The sequence below is a fragment of the Macaca thibetana genome, chromosome Y, assembly GCF_024542745.1.
Source record: "Macaca thibetana thibetana isolate TM-01 chromosome Y, ASM2454274v1, whole genome shotgun sequence".
NCBI lineage: Eukaryota > Metazoa > Chordata > Mammalia > Primates > Cercopithecidae > Macaca > Macaca thibetana.
In genome coordinates this window covers 11,033,213-11,053,174 of record NC_065599.1, presented here as the reverse complement: position 1 = coordinate 11,053,174, position 19,962 = coordinate 11,033,213, and the positions used below count along the sequence as shown (strand labels likewise).

At 43.6% G+C, this 19,962-nt stretch overlaps 2 protein-coding genes across 5 annotated transcripts in view; both read left to right on the top strand.

Moving 5' to 3' along the window:
• CD99 (CD99 molecule (Xg blood group)) overlaps positions 1-9,550 on the top strand; it is a 48,561-nt gene extending 39,011 nt beyond the window's left edge. For 2 of the 4 annotated variants that reach the window (XM_050777746.1, XM_050777748.1), the window contains 2 exons: positions 6,433-6,489; positions 9,016-9,550. In XM_050777746.1, coding sequence (XP_050633703.1) covers positions 6,433-6,489; positions 9,016-9,041 — 83 coding nt within the window. In that variant the 3' untranslated portion in view covers positions 9,042-9,550. Of the gene's footprint in view, positions 1-1,292; positions 3,536-6,432; positions 6,490-9,015 lie in introns of those variants that run through there. The other 2 variants (XM_050777747.1, XM_050777749.1) reach the window with 2 other exon arrangements.
• Positions 1-19,962, top strand: part of RPS4Y1 (ribosomal protein S4 Y-linked 1) — a 381,935-nt gene that overhangs the window by 255,378 nt on the left and 106,595 nt on the right. The window lies entirely within an intron of this gene.

The window sequence follows — 19,962 nt, the reverse complement described above, 5'->3', positions numbered from 1 at the left end:
CAATTACTTTTGCACCAGCCTCCCTTCTTCCCTTCCTACAGATTTGAGTTTGTGGTGCTTGGGCTTCTCCTGGTTTTTGTCCACATGATATGAAGGGGCCTGTTTAAGCTGCTTCTCTCATGCACTCGGGTCTGTGACTTTGCATCTGGGTGTGTTGGCTTCATGGAGGACCTGGCTGAGACCACTAACCGCACGGAGCCTGACCGCTTCTCACAGAGCCCAGCTTCCGTGGTTGGCACGGGGTGTTAAGGACGCTGTCCTTTGGGTGTGGTGGCTGGTCCTAACGCTGTGTTTACTAGGGTCCTGGGCTCACACTGGGTTTCTTGAGGCTTTGGCAAGATGGGCTATTGGCTCTCCCTGCCTCCTTCTTTCTCTTCTTCTCTGCCTTTCTTCCTTCCCTCCTCCTTTCTTTCCCCCTCCCTCCTTCTTTCCTCTCTTCCTTCCTTGCTTTTCTCTTTCTTCCTTTGCCCTCAATTCTCTTTCTTTTCATTCTTTCTTGAACTCTCCCTCTTTCTTCCTCCCTCCCTCCCTTCCATCCCTCCTTCCCTTCCATCCCTCCTTCTTTTCCTCCTTTTTTCCTTTTTCTCTCTTCCTTTTCTCTATCTCTTCCTTTCTTCCTTCGCTTTTCTTCTTATGTACCTCTTTCTTTTTTTCTCTCTCCCTTCTTTCTTTCCTTCCATCCCTCCCTCCTTCTTTCCTTTTTCTCCCTCCATCCTTCCTTTTTTCTCCCTCCATCCCTTCCTCCTTTCCTTCCTTCCTTTCTTTTTTCTTCTCTCTATTCTTCCTCTCTTCATCCATCTCGCCTTTTCTTACATGCCTCTTTCCTCCTCTCTCCTTCCTTTCCTTCCTTCCCCCCTCCTTTTCTTCCTTCCTTCCCTTCCTCCCTCCCTCATTTCCCTCCTCCCTGCTTCACTTCTTCCTCCCTCCTTTCCTCCCTGTCTCCATACCTCCCCCTTTCCTTTTTTCCAACCTCCTTCCCTCCTTGTTCCTTCCCTCTCTTTCTGCCTTCCTCCCTTCCTTTCCCCCATCCCTCCTTCTTTCCTCCCTCCTGCCCTCCCTGTTCCCTGCCTCCCTCCCTGCCTTCCTCCGTCTCTCCCTTCCTCCACTCCTTAATTTTGGTTTCCGCTTCCCACTCTCACACTTTCAGCTTCTTACCCCGTTACCTCCTTGCTCAGAGCAGCTCTTTCTAACACCTCCCTGCCGCTGGGGGCCCAGCGCACAGCAAAAGCAGACCTAGCACCAGTTTACCTTTTTTATTATTATTTTTTGTCTCTTTCAACCTTCCATTTCAGATGAGCTGAAGACCTAGGGGTGAGCAGAGAACCCAGCCCAGGCCTGCGGAGCATCCTGACCGTAATCGTTTTATCTGCTAAGAGGCAGCCTTAAAGCAAATCCTTCCATCTGCCACTCCCCCCGCCCCGCTGGCAAATTCCCGCCACAGTGGGATTCTCACTCACGTGACAGAGTCTCTGCCTTCAATTCCATATGCTTTTGCCTTTCTTGATGCACAGAAGCTCATTATAGCAAATCATATTTCTGCACAAGAGCTTCAGAAAATGAAGTACAGATATGTTCTTTTAAACGTAAATGTAACAGGGCAGTGACTTCCATGTTTTAATGAGTTTTGTCCCCAAGTCTATCCCTGCCAAGGGAACAAACTGGGACCCGGGGTGGCCACCCGCTTCCCTGCAGTATCCTAGGTTAAGCTCACTCACGTCCTAAGGATTTGACTTTCCAGGTCATGCATGGATTTTTAAATCTTCAACCTTTTCAGCCCTTGACTTGCATTTCTCACTGCACTTCCTATGAGGCGGTTCTTAACTCTTTCTGTGATCAGTGTTCCAAACAGGTGCACATCTTGGTTCCTAGAAAAACAAAATTCATATGTTGAGGAATCAGCCAAACATCTCCTGGTCTTCACATTCTAAGGCCTGTTGGGAATTGGTGGGTGGTCAGGTCCCTATTCACATGTCTGAGCGCAGAGCCTCCCCGGGCGTCTCTTCAGATTCTCCCATATGCCTGAAGCACACAGATTGTGCCTGGAATTTCCTTCCGTTTCCGAAGTCCACCAACTTGTTTTTCAGCGCAATTGATTCTAACTTTTTCTTTCTTTTACTTATTTCTTTTTTTCTTTCTTTCCATTTTTTCTTCTTTTTCTTCTATTTATTTTACTTTTCTTCTTTGTTATATGTTATTTCTTTTTCTTTTTTTACTTTTCTTCTTTTTTCATTTTTCTTTTATTTATTTTTTGAGATGAAGTCTCACTCTGTTGCCCAGGCTGCAGTGCAGTGGTACAGTCTTGGCTCACTGCAACCTCCACCTCCTGGGTTCAAGCGATTCTCCTGCCTCAGCCTCCTGAGTAGCTGGGACTATAGGCACACACCACCACACCCAGCTAATTTTTGTATTTTTAGTAGAGACAGGGTTTCTCCATGTTGGCCAAGCTGGTCTCAAACTTCTGACCTCAGGTGATCTGCCTGCCTCAGCCTCCCAAAGTGCTGGGATTACAGGCATGAGCCACTGTGCCTGGCCCTTTTTCTTTTTTCTTATTCCTTTTACTTTTCTTGTTTCTTGTTTCTTATTTCTTTTTCTTTTTCTCTTATTTCTTTTTCTTATTTGTTTCCCTTTTTGCTTTTTCTTTTTTTTTTCTTATTTTACTTATTTTTCTTTTACTTTTATTCTCCATTTTTCTTCATTCTTTTCCTCTTATTTCTTTGACTTTTCTGATTTTTTTTTCATATTTTCCTCTTTTTTCATATTCCTTTTGCTTTTTTCTTATTTTACTTTTCTTATTTGCCCTCTTGTGGAAATGAGGCACAGCCTCCCTTATGGTTTAGCGGTAGTTCTAGCTGAGCACAGATGGTTTGATCCTCCTGTGTTGGGGCACTGTATGGTGTGAGGGCACAAAACCCTGACCCACATGGGTCTGGTCACCTCACAGAGGTCACCTTTACAGCCCCCCACTCTTTGAAGGATGTGTCCCAAGGTGTCTCAAGTCTGATGCAATGAAAGCTGCCCCCCAGTGACCACAAGACTGAGTCCAGAATGTCCTGTGTGTTTCCCAAAATGTCTGTCCTAACACCATTTAAAGATTAGCCACTGCTAGACAGTGATCCGCAGGTATATGGTCTCAGGATTGGCCCCAAGTGCATGGTGTGTGTGTGTATAAATATATATTCACAAAGCATAGGGACCCATTAAAGGCATATTACTTTGCTTAATGGTTCTAATAGCTAAAAATGATTTCTAACCTGAAAGAAAAGCACCACGAATTGTTTGAAGTTGACTTGTCAGATGTGGCGTGCTTGGTCTAAGTTTTGACAGGAAGGGTACGTGGGTGGGGGTGTACGGAGCATCTCATGAGACCAGTTCTCCTGAGAGGTCCGTGATATTGGAACTGTTGCCCCAGATGGACTTTGCCCTTGTGAGACTTTATTCTTTTCAATTGACTTTTTCCCTCTTTAAAACTTGCCAGCTTTTATGTAGTGTTTTATAAAATTACAGGAATAAAAAGAATATCTTTTATGCTTTTTAACCAATGAGGGGGGAAGGAGAAATTATTTGTCCTCTGAAATGAATGCACGTTTTCAGTTTCTAGCCAGGACAGTTGGCTGCAAAATGCACCCGTGTTGACAACTTGCCACCAGCAGAGAACAAATCACATTTGTGCTGAACATTTTCAGATCGTTTCGAATGTTCTCCTCTTTGGGGGTTTTTCCTCTCTTTCTTTTTCTTAAATCATAGAACTTTGGCCTCTTTATGTGGGAGTCATTTAGTGGTTAGGGAAGAATGGATGAAACCATGAGTTCGTGTAGTATAAACTGGCGAGGCTGCCTCTGCTGCTGTTGTTAAAAGTTATGCTGCTAGCTCGGCACGGTGGTTCACACCTGTAATCCCAGCACTTTGGGAGGCTGAGGCGGGCAGATCACGAGGTCAGGAGATTGAGACTATCCTGGCGAACACGGTGAAACCCCGTCTCTACTAAAAATACAAAAAATTAGCCGGGTGTGGTGGCGGGCGCCTGTAGTCCCAGCTACTCGGGAGGCTGAGGCAGGAGAATGGCGTGAACCCTGGAGGCGGAGGTTGCAGTGAGCTGAGATCACGCCACTGCATTCCAACCTGAGTGGCAGAGCGAGACTCTGTCTCAAAAAAAAAAAAAAAAAAAAAAGTTACATTGCTGCACCATACAAACGTGTCCCTTTATGAAGGCATTCGAACCACAGATGGGGCCGTTTTACAAATAGTACGGTCTTTGTGAGTGGGAAACGCATGGCCACAGATTCAATGAGCTGCTTCTGCTGCTTCTCTTTGTGTTGAAAACGTAGGTGTTTCTTCACACCAACACTGGAAAGAAATAAATATATATAGATCTGTGCATCTCTTACGCGTTTCCAATTCTGTTGGCTTATGCTGTGCGTCGGAAAAGAAGCGACACCGACAACATTTGGGGAGATGACCCTGTTTGCATTGTGGCATGTTTGAAACATTTTTTAATAGAAATTTGGGAATAGAGGGCCGGGCGCCATGGCTTAGGCCTGTAGTCCCAGCACTTTGGGAGGCTGAGGCGGGCGGATCACGAGGTCAGGAGATTGAGACCATCCTGGCTAAAACGGTGAAACCCCATCTCTATTAAAAATACAAAAAATTAGCTGGGCATGGTGATGCGTGCCTGTAATACCAGCTACTCTGGAGGCTGAGGCAGGAGAATCGCTTGAACCCAGGAGGCGGAGGTTGCAATGAGCTGAGATCGCGCCACAGCACTCCAGCCTGGGCGACAGAGCGAAACTCTGTCTCAAAAAAATACTAATAATAATTAAAAAAAAAAGAAATTTGGGAATAGAAACAAGACTGGGAAAAATGCTGGTGGAGGAAGAAAACTGGGTACACAAGACCCCTTGGCTCTCTTGTCCTTTGATGGCTGGGGCGGTTCTTAGTGGTCTGAGTCCTCACTTATCTCACTCTGCATTCTCGGGGAGGTAGAAGGCGGGGTAGGAGAGCCGATTCAACCTGAGAAGGATGATCAGTGGGGGGTAAATAAAGGAAGAAAGTCCCCTTTCCCCAGGTACTGAAAAGATGCTAATCTGCTGAGATTCTCTGCATTTATTTTTATTTATTTTAATTTTTATTTTGGGACAGTCTCGCTCTGTCACCCACGCTGGAGTGCAGTGCCATGATCTTGGCTCACTGCAACCTCTGCCTCTTGGGTTCAAGTGATTCTCCTGCCTCAGCCTCCCAAATAGCTGGGACTACAGGTGCACGCCACCACGCCCAGCTAATTTTTGTATTTTTAATAGAGACAGGGTTTCACCATGTTGGCCAGGATGGTTTTGATCTCTTGACCTTGTGATCTGCCCACCTGGGCCTCCCAAAGTGCTGGGATTACAGGTGTGAGCCACTGTGCCCAGCCTCTGCATTTGTTTTTATTTATTTTTATTTTGAGACAGTCTCGCCCTGTCACCCAGGCTGGAGTGCAGTAGTGCGATCTCAGCTCACTGCAACCTCCACCTCCTGGGTTCAAACGATCCTCCTGCGTAAGCCTCCCGAGTAGCTGGGCGTACAGGTGCACGCCACCACACCCAGCTAAATTTTGTATTTTTTAGTAGAGACGGGGTTTCACCATGTTGGCCAGGCTGGTCTCGAACTCCTGACCTCAAGTGATCCACCTGCCTCAGCTTCCCAAAGTGCTGGGATTACAGGCGTGAGCCACCGTGCCCAGCCATCTGCATTTGTTTGATGAGTTTGGGGGCAGTTATTAAGAATCTTATTTTCATAGATGCATGTACTTTTTTTTATATATGTATAGAAAGGGCTTCCATGTGCGTGTTCCTCAGTGTTTAGGGAGAAGAAAGCAACCCTTAAAATAGAGGAAAATAAAGCTGCTTGGATTACCCTGTTGAAGTTTATCTCTGCCTGTGCCATGCATGAAAAAATACTGGCAGCCGGGCGCGATGGCTCATACCTGTAATCCCAGCACTTTGGGAGGCCGAGGCGGATGGATCACAAGGTCAGGAGATTGAGACCATCCTGGCTAACATGGTGAAACCCCATCTCTACTAAAAATACAAAAAATTAGCCGGGTGTGGTGGCGGGTGCCTGTAGTCCCAGCTATTGGGGAGGCTGAGGCAGGAGAATAACGTGAACCCGGGAGGTGGAGCTTGCAGTGAGCGGAGATCGCACCACTGCGCTCCAACCTGGGTGACAGAGCAAGACTCCATCTCATACAAAAAGAAAAAGAAAAAATACTGGCAAAGTCTTCACTTAGTTGAGTGTTAGACTCCATATTCCCAGTGGGTCTTGGGGTTCAGAACTGAGTGTTCTCATCCAAGCAATAGGAGCGTCAACCTCAGGAAAGCCCAAGTATTTTGTGTGTATTTTGAGGAGAGGGTTCTCTGTCGCACTGAGCCTCTCTGTGTGTTTTCTTCTTGTTTTCAGCAGAACAAGGGGAGGTGGACATGGAGAGCCACCGGAACGCCAACGCAGAGCCAGCTGGTAAGAAGGACGGGGAACAGCGGTCCGCACATGTGGCCAGTGTTCCCATTTTATCTTCTCCATGCTCTCCCATCTTGCTATCTTGCTCACATTCTCAAATTTGGTTGCATGGCTTTGAAGGTCTTCCTTTATGTTTCGTTGCTTTTGAGGGATACTTTCAAGAGACAATGAATGTATAAACTTCCTAGGGCCTGGGCCTTCAGAGAAGACCTATATGTGCCTAAGTCTCTGTTTAACAAAATATTAAGGAAGTTTTCCCAGGAGTTCGAGACCAGCCTGGTCAACATGGTGAAACCCCGTCTCTACTAAAAATACAAAATTAGCTGGGTGTGGTGGTGGGCGCCTGTAATCCCACCTACTTGGGAGACTAAGGCAGAAGAATCACTTGAACCCCAGAGGTAGAGGTTGCAGTGAACCGAGATCGTGCCACTGCACTCCAGCCTGGATGACACAGTGAGACTTTCAAAAAAAAAAGTTCCAAGTGGCACACGATTGTTGCATCATCGGGAAGTCCACAGCTGGCTGGCATGCACTGGGAATTAAAAGTCCTCCTGAAATGTATCTCCTGAAATACAACTTGTCAAGTTTTGCTGTCAACTTTTTTTTGTTGTTAGAGATAGGGTCTCACTTTGTCGCCCAAGCTGGAGTGCAGCGGCACGATCATAGCTTACTGCAGCCTCGACCTCCTGGGCTCAAGGGATCCTCCCACCTCAGCCTCCTGATTGTCTGGAACCACAGGCGTACACCACCATGCCCGACTGATTTGTTTTTTTATTTTGTGGAGACAAGGTCTCACTAGGTTGCGCAGACAGGGTGTCACTATGTTGCCCATCCTGACCTCAAGCAGCCCTCCCACCTCAGCTTCCCAAAGTGCTGGGATTCCAGGCGTGAACGACCGCACCCAGCCTGCTATCACTTTCTACAACTCCTCTCAACCAGGTGGAAAATGTGGTTAAGAAGAGACTATTTAATTCGTGAGAGGCTTCTCAGGGTAAAAGGCATTTTGCCATTAGAAGCACTTTTGAAAATGGCAAGAAAGATTTCTGTGTGTATATATGTGCGTGTGTTTTGTCTTTCATTTGTACATAATTGGAACCTTCTCATTTGCCTGAGAGATGCAACGTTTATTTTTAATAGGAGCTGTCAAATTGAGATGTATTTTTAGTGAAATGATTTAAAGTATTTTAATTTTTTTTCTTTTTGAGATGGAGTCTCTCTCTGTCGCCAGAGTGCAGTGGTGTGACCTCTGTTCACTGCAGCCCCCACCTCCCGGGTTGAAGTGAGTCTCCTTCCTCAGCCTCCTGAGTAGCTGGAACCACAGGCACCTACCGTCATGCCCCACTAATTTTCTTTCTATTTTCAGTAGAGACCGGGCTTTCACCATGTTTTCCAGACTGGTGGCGAACTCCTGACCTCAAGTGATCTGCCCACCTTGGCCTCCCAAAGTGCTGGGATTACAGGCATGGGCCACCATGCCTGGCATTCAGTTTTAAAGATAGAGACTTCTAGAAAGTTAGTGTCTCGCCAGATGCGGTGGCTCATGCCTGTAATCCCAACACTTTGGGAGGCTGAGGCGGGCGGATCACCTGAGGTTGGGAGTTCAAGACCAGCCTGACCAATATGGAGAAACTCCGTCTCTACTTTAAAAAAAAAAAAAAAATACAAAATTAGCGACGCGTGGTGGCACATGCCTGTAATTCCAGCTACTTGGAAGCCTGAGGCAGGAGAATCGCTTGAACCCGGGAGGCAGAGGTTGTGGTGAGCCAAGATCGTGCCATTGCACTCCAGCCTGGGCAACAAGAGCACAACTCTGTCTCAAAAATAATAATAATAATAATAAAAGAAAGTTAGTGTCTTGTTGAGTGCTCTTTCGAGTCAGGGAAAGATGTTTAGAACAAGCTATATCTTGAAGAGAAAAGGAAGATTTCTTCTGCCCACTAATGAAGTTGTCTGGCTTCAGTAGCCAGTACATTGGTATATATGTGTGGGGCCCTCATTACCTGAAGGGCTTGGCATTCCAGTGTTTTCTGCCAGCCTGTTTGGAAGAAAAATACCATTGTTCTTAATTCCTTCTTCCAAATCCCAGCTTCTCCCTCCAAAATAATTTTAAGACTGACATGCAGAATAAAGTTTCCAAAACTTAAATGAACGGACCAGAAAATCTCAGCCTGGCATAATTGCAAATCAATAAAAACTGCACACTCTCATTTAGAAGATTTATTCTTCCATTTGGTAAGTTATAGGCATTTGTTACTGTCTCTGTGACGTCGTTAGTGGAAATTGCCTTCTGCCGTTTTCCTTCTGCTTTTTCTGTAGTACCCTTTTTTTTTTTTTGTATGAATGGCATCATTCAATGAAATTGATTGAGTTGATTGAGAGTTAGGGTTTTGCTTTTTCGTGATGAGTTTTGGGCCCATTTTTCTTATGCAGAAATAAAACCACCGGCTCCTGAAAGTTTTAGGAACTATGTCCACGTGAGTGCTCAGGGAACTGGGAATGACTTTCTCTTCTCTCTGTCTCTCACAGTTCAGCGTACTCTTTTAGAGAAATAGAAGATTGTCGGCAGAAACAGCCCAGGCTTGGCGGCAGGGTTAGAACAGCTGCCTGAGGCTCCTCCCCGAAGGACACTTGCGTGAGAGCAGAGACGGAGGCCTTCTGTTCACGGCGGATTCTTTGTTTTAATCTTGCGATGTGCTTTGCTTGTTGTTGCTGGGCGGATGATGTTTACTAATGATGAAACATCCAAAGGGGGATAGGCACTTGGACCCCCATTCCCCAAGGCCCGTGGGAGAGGGGTTTCCCATGGGATGTGAAAGGCTGGCCATTATTAAGTCCCCGTAACTCAAATGTCAACCCCACCGAGGCACCCCCTGTCCCCCAGAATCTCAGCTGTTTACAAATCACGTGTCCATTGAGCACGTCTGAAACTTCCCTGGTAGCCCTGACTTTTTTTTTTTAATTAAAATAAGGTAAGCCCTTCAATTTGTTTCTTCAATATTTCTTTCATTTGTAGGGATATTTCTTTTTCATGTCAGACTAATAAAAAGAAATTAGAAACCAAGTACTTTTTTTTTTTTTTTTACTTAAGTGTTTTTCCATGGGTGCATGTTAAAGAAGGCTATGGTAATTTACAGGATGGGTTCCAAGTTCTTTTTCTGGGGCTTTAAGGCAAATTTTCAGCCTAAGTGTTAGCTCTTTATTTCCAAAATGTCCTTGTTGGGCTCTTTTCCTTTCCCGCGTCCTGCCACATTGGGACGGGTGCTCTTCTGCACCCAGATACTCCCAGCCAGATACTCTTCTCCATCCAGATACTTTGTTTCCAGATACTCTCCCCGCAGCTAGGTACCCTGCCCCGAGTCCAGATACTCCCTGCTTCCAGATACTCCTGTATATTCAGATACTCGTCTGAATCCAGCTACTCCCTACATCCAGATACTCGCCTCCATCCAGATTTTGGTTTATAGCCAGGTGCTTCCTGCATCCAGATACTCCCTGCATTTTGGTACCCCCACTGATTCACATATTCCCTGCGTCCAGTTGTTCCCCTGAATCCAGATACTCTATGAATCTAGGTACTTACTGCATCCAGATACTCCTCACATCCAGGTACTCTCCTCCATTGAGATACTCCCTATATCTGGATACTCCCTGCATCCAGATGTTCCCTTTCATCCGAATACTGTCTTCCATCCAGATACTCCCTTTCATCCAATTACTCCCTTCCATCTAGATACTCTCCTTCATCCAAATACTCCCATCCACTCTTCTCTATCCACATACTCCCTTCCAGATACTCTCCTTCATCCAGATACTCCCTTGTATCCAGATACTCCCTGCATCCAGATGCCCCCTGCATCCAGATACTCCATCCAGGTACTCCCTTCCATTCAGTTACTCTCCTGTACCCACACACTCCCTTCCTTCTAGATACTTCTCCTCCATCCAGATACTCCCTTTCATCTAGATACTTTCTTCCATCCAGTTACTCTCTTCTATTCATGTATGCTTTTCCTTCCACACACCCCCTTCCAGATATTTTCCTCCATCTGGATACTCCCTTCTATCCAGATACTCCCTCCCATCCAGTTACTCTCCTCCGTCCAGATACTCCCTTGTATCCAGGAACTCCCTGCATCCAGATGTTCCATGCATCCAGATATTCTCTGTATCCAGCTACCCCCTGTATCCAGGTACCCTCTGAGTCCAGATACTCCCTGCTTCCAGATACTTCGCTGCATCCAGGTACTTCCTGCATCCTGATACTCACCTGCACCTAGATACTTCCCCGTGTTCTCTTGAGTTTCATATGGGTTGAATATCACAAATTTACGAACAGTCTGTCCAGTGTTTACACAGTGTGGAACTACTTCGATGTGAAAGCTGGGTTTAATGTGGGGGTAACATAGCCTTGTGGCTGAGAAAACCCTCGTACCCTTTCTAACAAGTTGGGATTAACCGAAAGCCTGTTCTCTTCTCTACAATACATGACAACTTTTCCACATTAAGAATTGTTTCCCCATTAAGGCTTTCAAAATACATGTCTCTATGAAAGCTTGGAGAGGGCTCCACTTGCATTTTGTGCTAATCTCATAGAGATCTAAAGTCCTGATATTCGGAATGGGATTGACTTCATAAACTTTCCTCCACCGGAAAATGAGGATATCATCAGTATGTCCTCTGTTCGCACAGGCAGGCTAACGTGAAGTTGTTAAAATAGTCATGCAGAGAAAGGCAATTGCAAGGGAATGTTCATTTTGCCACTGATGATGGTGTTAAAAACTGCTGCACGTCACAAAAGCTAGGTTTCCCATGAATCTGTCTACGCAAAGGTATGGTGTTACCATACCCGTGTCAAAAATCGTCTGATTTGGGGGAAGAGGTTGGATGAAGGAGTCAGTCATAAATGCTGGGTCTTTCCCATTTCTAAGCTCAGAAACTCTGCCTTCAATTTCAGTTCTGGCTGGGGGTCATCCAAGCAGTCTCCCTGCTGTTGAGGATTCAGCACCTTTTCACCTCCCATCATTCTCAGGATATTGATGGGCACAGCCAGCTGGCTTTTTCTGGCATTGGAGTTATTTCTTCTGATTTTGATACTAGTGGTAACTTGGAGTGTGTGAAATCGGGTGAATACAGTGGCAGGAACCCCTTGGTTATTTATCTTACCCTTTCATTGCTTCCTTGAGCAAATACCTATAGGATGCCACCTGTGGTGCAGGTGTGTGGAGATGACCTTCTAGATTCTCCAGGATGTATTGACACATCACAAATGCCTCATCCTGTCCACCCTTGAGGGGGCCGACCACGGATGTGAATGTTTAATTTTTTAAGGATACTGTCAGTCCATTCCCCATAGAAGTTTCGCAAGTGCCTGGGACTTGAATGATGTCTCAGATCTGTTTCCTAAGAGCCCTACAAACTCTCTGATTATTGCCAATCTCTTAGTTGAAAAATGATATCAAATGGACTATCTTCATAAAATCATCTGCGTTCCATTTCTGGAAAACATTTAAATTGCCCTTTGTTTTTATACAGGTGTTGGGTCCTTTTCTTATTGATCTATAGGGGACTGTTTACATATGAAAGGTAGTGCCCTTAGTGAAGTAGGTGGTACATATTATTTTTCACTTAATCCTTAGTCTGGTGAATCTTCAAGGGCTGAAAGCTGGATTAACGAGCATGCCTGGCCGCTTTGCAGAGTGACCATCACTTGTTATAAAGTTAGAGGGTGGTGTTTCTAGTCTTCCCCAATGAATCATCAAGAATTGTCTTCGAAGTCAGATTCTTCACAGCAACTAACTTTAGAATAATAAAAAGAAAAAATACATTAAATCTGTTGTCATTCTATGAATAACATTGACATTTTTGTAAGTATTATAATCATACTATCCACAGAAATGGCTCATTAAACAAGAAGCAGAATAATAAGAATAAAAAAGTTTTTTTTTTTTTTTTAAGATATGTCAAATTAGGGCTTATTTACAAATAAATCTATACTTCCAAGAAATGTGTCAACAAGACTTATTTTTTTGTGGAGGGTGGATGTCCATCTTTGTAGATGATTCATTTTAATTTCTCATGGACATAAAAATAAACATGATTTTATTGAGAGTGGGTTATTTGAAAACTAAAGTTTAAATTATATGGCTTGTTGGATCATTAAATACCTGGGTAAAACAACTCTTTGTTTCATTATTTTGGAACTTCTATGTAAAGAAAGTCCAATGATTTTGGGAATGATGATTAAAAAGTTATTTAAGGGCTAGACATGGCAGCTCACATCTGTAATCCCAGCACTTTTGGAGGCCTTGGCAGGCAGATCACTTGAGGTCAGGAGTTTGAGACCAGCCTGGCCAACATGGTGAAATCCTGACTCTACTAAAAATAGAAAAATTAGCCAGGTGTGGTGATGCACACCTGTAGTCCCAGCTACTTGGGAGGCTGAGGCAGGAGAATCACTTGAACCCAGGAGGCGGAGGTTGCAGTGAGCCAAGATCGCCCCACTGTACTCCAGCCTGGGTGAAAGAGCAAGACTCTGTCTCAAAAAAAAAAAAAAAAAAAAAAAAAAAGAAAAAAAAAAGAAATGATATTTAAGGACTAATAGAACATAGAATAAAATACTTTATAAATTTTTGAAATAATAGTGTTTGGAATAGTATGGTAGTTGTTGGTATGAGAGCCAATCTCTAACTTCTTAAGGAGAGAGGCTTTTCTGTGATTTATTCTGCAACTGTTTACTGAGCTTCAGTACATGCTGGGCAGTGTCAGTAAACAAAAAGACCCTTGACACATTCATTCTTTTTAACAAGGCAGAAGATCCATTGCAACCTGGGCCATAATGTATTCAACCAAACCACTTAAGCTGTGGTCAAGTCTTCAGTGTCGGGAAAATGTGGTCCATCTTGTACATCTTAGGAAGTACATGATTGTGAACTCATGTAAGTGAATTTGTTGTAATGTCAAAGGTAGCTTTCTTAGGTTAAAAAAAAATGCATGTTTAATTGTTTATGGACACTGTCAAATCACTCCCCCAGACATTGTGCAAATTCACAGGACTCGAAGGATGCTTCAGATCTGTTTCCTAGGAGCCCTGCAAACTTTCTGGTCACTGCCAATCTCTCAGTTGAAAAATGATATCAAATCAACTCTGTTAACATTGCATTTCTCTTACCTTGACTGAGGTTGAGGGTCTGTGTGTTGAGAAGCCATTTCCAGAAACCACTTGAACTGCACTTTGTTCATTTTTATGTGTTATCAGTCCATTTCTTATTGATCTATAGGAACTCTTTACATATGAAAGATAGTGCCCTTAGTGAAGTAGACAGCAAGTATGCCTTTTCACTTTATCCTTAGCCTTTTGAATCTTTAAGTGGCATTTTATTTTTCATTCTAGTATTTACTATTTTTATGTGGTTAAATGAATGGTTTCTGGTCTTCCTGTAATATTTAGAACAGCTTTGCCCATACTCAACATTACTGAAAAAAAAAAAAAAAAAAAAGAACACTCATATTCTTCTAAAACTTTTGTGGGAATTTTTTTCTCTGTTACATTAAAATATTTGGGCTCCCAGGGATGCACTTTTTGTATAGGAAAGAGGAAGAGATTCATCTCTATCTAGTATTTCCCCCACCATGGGGTAATCTCATTATTCTCAAACCATTTACTGAATAATCCATGTTTTTCCCACTGATTTGAAATGCAGTTTACATCATGCACTAACGCCCTGTATGTCCCAGGGGTTGGTGGGGAGACTTTCTGTCCTCTCCTGTCTCTCACTGATCACTCTGCAAATGAGGTAATGCCACATGATTTTAATGACGGTAGCTTGAAATGATAGTTTTTCATGTATGACAAGGCTCACTGCCTTTCCCATTCATCTTTTCAGGATGTTCTTGGCCGTCTTTTGCTGTTTAATTTTTCATTTGTATTTTAGGATCAGCTTGCCCATTTTCTAAGAAAAACCCTGTTAATATTTTTATAAGAATTACATTAAATTTAGATTAATTTAGGAATGTTTGTAGTCTAGAGTATAAGAATAAAATACATCTTTCTCTCTCTTTTTCTTTTTTTTTTTTGAAATGGAGTCTCACTCAGTCGCCAGGCTGGAGTGTAGTGGTGTGATCTCAGCTCACTTGCAACCTCCACCTCCCGGGTTCAAGCGATTCTCCTGCCTCAGCCTCCCAAGTAGCTGGACTACAGGTGCACCACCATGCCCAGCAAATTGGTGAATTTTTAGTAGAAACGGGGTTTCACCATGTTGGCCAGGATGGTCTCAATCTGTTGACCTCATGATCTCCCTGCCTCAACCTCCCAAAGTGCTGGGATTACAGGCATGAGCCACTGTGCCCGGCCCGATACAGCTCTTTTTTTAGTTGACTTCTTTTGTATCTCTTCACAGCGTTTTCACATTTTTATATTGATTTGTACCTTTCATATTTTATATATTTAAACTACCTACTTATGTTAATTCTGTGCCATGCTAACTTCCTTCATTCATGATTCATACGGGCATACATACAGTCATGGATACAACAGGCTTTCATCTATAAAATTATGAAAAAATGTGTCTATTCTCTTAACATTTTGTGGGGATACAACAGATTTTCATATATAAATCATGAAAAAAATGCATCTACTAACACTTTGTGGAGGTACAACAAGTTTTCATACATAAAGTCATGAAAAAATGTATTTATTCTTCTAACGCTTTGTGGGGATACAACAGGTTTTCATATATAAAATTATGAAAAAAATTCTTCTAACAATTTTGTGGGGATACAAAAGGCTTTCATATATAAAATCATGAAAAAGGCCGGGTGCGGTGGCTCACACTTGTAATCCCAGCACTTTGGGAGGCCGAGGTGGGTGGATGAAGAGGTCAGGAGATTGAGACCATCCTGGCCAACATGATGAAACCCCGTCTCTACTAAAAATACAAAAATTAGCTGGGCATGGTGGCATGCACCTGTAATCCCAGCTACTCGGGAGACTGAGGCAGGAGAATCGCTTGAACTCGGGAGGCGGAGGTTGCAGTGAGCCGAGATCGCGCCACTGCACTCCAGCCTGGCGACAGAGCAAGAGTCCATCTTAAAAAAAAAAAAAAAAATCATGAAAAAAAAATTCTTCTAACACTTTTGTGAAGGTTACAACAGGTTTTCATCTATAAAATAATGAAAAAATGTATCTATTCCTTTCTTAAGAACATTTGTCAGGAATGGGTATGAAATTCAGTCAAGTGCTTTTTTGGGATGCAACATGATGACTGCATGGTTTTCTACTTTGACCTATTAATCTGGTGAATTAAATATAATGACATAAAATCGATCATCCTTCAATCCAATCTTATTTGGTGTTACACTTTAGTTTTGTTATTTTCTTTAGGATTATTGTGTCAACATTCAAAAGTCAAATTCATGTGTGTTATATGTTTGCACGTAATATATTTCAATATTGTGCTTTCTTCATACATAGATTTTGGTGGATTTTCTTCTTTCTGTTGTGGAAAATCTGATTGGCTAAAGTTTTCTGGGCATGGTGTGTGTGTGTGTGTGTGTGTGTGTGTGTGTGTGTGTGTGTGTGTGTGTGTGTCTGTGTGTGTTTTAGAGGGGGCAAAGGGTTTTTGTTTCTGTCTAATGGAGAGACATTTGTATTTATTTATTTAGAGATGGAGTCTCACTGTGTCGCCCAGGCTGGAGTGCAGTGGCATGATCTTGGCTCACTGCAACCTCCACCTCCCAAGTTCAAGCGATTCTCCTGCCTCAGCCTCCCAAGTAGCTGGAATTACAGGCATACACCACCATCCCTGGCTAATTTTTGTATATTTAGTAGAGGTGGGGTTTCACCATGTTGATCAGGCAGGTCTTGAACTCCTGACTTCAAGTGATCTGCCTGCCTTGGCCTCCCAAAGTGCTGGGATTACAGGCATAAGTCTCTGTACCTGGCCAGGAAATGAATTTAAAAAAAAAAAAAAAAAAAAAACTGTCTGTATTTCTACTTCTTCATTGGAAAGTCATTCATACTTACTTAAGTTTTCAAATATCACAGTGCAGATTAGAGCAAAGTAATTGTTTATAATCCTTCCACATCCTCCAAGTGTATGGAGAAGCTCGCATTCTTCTTGTTTTGTGCTGTCATTATTTTAGTTGGTTATCTTCGTCAATTTTAGTTTTCTCAAATAATGTTTAAATTATGTGACAAATCATTTCTCAAGTTTTAGTGCATTAATTTCCTCCACCTGCTTTTCTGGGGTTTCATGTGATATCCACTCTCCCCACAGGATGACTTCTTGAGTTGAATGTTCATTCCATGTATTTTCATTCTTTCTTGCTTAATGTTGTAAGCACGTGAGATTCTAACTTTTCATCTGCGTGCTGCAAGCTCTCAGGTTCTTTCATGGAGAGCTTGTATCACGGTCATTTTCTAGTATTTAGCATTTTTGGCTTTTGTTTCCTGTCAACCCAACATTAAAAGTTTTTTTTTTTTTTTTTTTTGAGACGGAGTCTCGCTCTGTCGCCCAGGCTGGAGTGCAGTGGCGCGATCTCGGCTCACTGCAAGCTCCGCCTCCCGGGTTCACGCCATTCTCCTGCCTCAGCCTCCCGAGTAGCTGGGACTACAGGCGCCCACAACCGCGCCCGGCTAATTTTTTGTATTTTTAGTAGAGACGGGGTTTCACCGTGGTCTCGATCTCCTGACCTTGTGATCCGCCCGCCTCGGCCTCCCAAAGTGCTGGGATTACAGGCGTGAGCCACCGCGCCCGGCCCATTAAAAGTTTTTAAAAATATCTGGGTGATCTTGTTGCTTTGTTTGCTTTCCTGGTTTCATTATCCATTTTCAATGTTACTGCTGTGAATTTGCACAGTCTCCTTGGGGAGTGATTTGGCTGTATATTAGTCAGCGTTCTCTAGAGGTACAGAACTAATGAAATATATATATATACACAAAGGGGAGTTTATTAAGTATTAACTCAGATGATCACAAGGTCCCACAATAGGCCGTCTGCAGGCTGAGGAGCAAGGAGAGCCAGTCCCAGTCCCGAAACTGAAAAGCTTGCAGTCGGATGTTTGGGGGCAGGAAGCATCCAGCACGGGACAGAGATGTAGGCTGGGAGGTTGGGCCAGTGTCTCTTTTCACACTTTTTTGCCTGCTTTATATTCTAGCCTCGATGGCAGCTGACTAGATTATGTCCACCCAGATTAGGGTCGGGGGGGCCTGCCTTTCCCAGCAGACTCAAACATTCATCTCCTTTGCAACGCCCTCACAGACACACCCAGGAGCAATACTTTGTGTCAATCAATCCAATCAGGTTGACAGTCAGTAAGAACCATCACAGGCAGTGTCTACAAACAATGAAACATTTACACACCTTTCTACCTAATTCCTGCCCATTCCTGACAAACGTTCCTAAGAAAGGAATAGATTGATTTTTTCTTGATTTTATATTAGACCTGTTGTATCCATGTCTGTATGTGTGCCAGGGTGACTCACAAAGTCAGGGACTTAGTGTGACACAGAATAAGAATATGTTTATTCTTTTATTTTTTATTACTTTTTGTTTTTGAGACAGAGTCTCACTCTGTCCCGCAGGCTGGAGTGCAGTGGCCTGATCTCAGCTCACTGCAACCTTCACCTTTCTGGTTCAAGTGATTCTCCTGCCTCAGCCTCCCAAGTAGCTGGGATTACAGGCACACGCCACCACACCCAGCTAATTTTTGTATTTTTAGTAGAAATGTGGTTTCACCATGTTGGCCAGGCTGGTCTCAAACTCCTGACCTCAGGTGATCCATCTGCCTCGGCCTCCTAAAGTGCTGGGATTGCAGGTGTGAGCCATCACGTATGGCCTAGAATATTCTTAGTCTTATTTCCAATTTTACAGCAACAGCATCTCTTCTGTCTTGTTTCTACTTAAAAAAAACAGTTTGCTAAAGCTTTCTTTGTAGTGCAATTGTGAATTTTCAGGAGCATCCCATGAACATTGAAAAGGAGGCGCATTTAACGTATCGAGGATGTGAAAATTAAAATCAGCTTTGTAAATTCTGCCGTGTCTGTGAGCTCCCAGCATTTGATCAGTTGAGGCTTCGAGCGGGGAAGTAGAGTGCTTTTCCCCTAACGTGCTCTGATCTGGAGCCTGCGTGTGTTACTGCTGGGCACACAGCCTGCCCCGACCAGCCATCTGGCTGCAGATGAGCTATGTGGCCACGTGGTCCTTGTGGTTACTTTAGTGAAGCAGAGGCGATAAAACTGTGTTTCATAGGACTCGCGCGACACACAGCTTTGATGTTGGCAAACTAGAACCCCGGCGCCAAATCTGCCCACAGTGAGTTTTTGTACAGCTTTCAAGGTAAGAATTTTATTATTATTATTGTCGTTATTGTTGTTTTGAGATGGAGTCCCACTCTGTCACCCAGGCTGGAGTCCAGTGGTGTGATCTTGGCTCACTGCAACCTCCACCCCCTGGGTTCAAGTGATTCTCCTGCCTCAGTCACAAGCAGCTGGAACTATAGGCATGCGCCACCACGCCCGGCTACTTTTTGTATTTTTAGTAGAGACAGGGTTCACCATGTTGGCCAGGGTGGTTTCGAACTCCTGGCCTCAACGATCCGCCTGCCTCTGGCTCTCAAAGTCCTGGAATTACAGACATGAGTCACGGTGCCCAGCCAAGAATGGTTTTTACATGTCTGAATAATTTTTAAAATTCCAAAGAACAATAATATTTTGTAATGTGAAATGCATGAAACTTATGTGACACTCAAATTTTTATGTCCATAAAGTCCACTTGGCACACAGACATGGGTTACATATTGCGGCAGAATCGATATGGTTTGCAAAGATAAATGCCTTTACTATCTGACCTACAGAAAAGCTTATCTACTCTTGCCTTAAGAAGCATGTAAAATACAACACTGTCTGGCACATGGTAGGCATGGTGGAAATCATAGCAATTATTTTGCAATCTGAGAGGATTTCCTGAATTTAACCATTTAACCTAATTCCTCACTACCTTTTCAGAAACATTTTTTTTTTTTTTAATTAAGGTGAAATTCACAAATCATAGAATTAACTGGTTTGTTTTTGTTTTTGTTTTTTGACACGGAGTCTCTGTTGCCCAGGCTGGCGTGATCTTGTCTCATTGCAACCTCTACTTCCCAGGTTCAGGCGATTCTCATGCCTCAACCTGCCAAGTAGTTGGGATTACAGGCAGTCACCACCACATCTGGCTAATTTTTGTATTTTTAGTAGAAATGGGTTTGATCATGTTGGCCAGGCTGGTCTCTAACTCCTGACTTCAGGTGGTCTACCAGCCTCAGCCTCCGAAAGTGCTGGGATGACAGGAGAATTCACCATTTTAAAGTGAACAATTCAGGGCGCTTGCTGCTTTCACAGTGTTGTGTGGCCACCACTTCTACCTAGTTCCAAGATAATTTCACTGCCCCCAAAAGAAATCCCATTAGCAGCTGTTTTTTATATTGGCTTCCTGG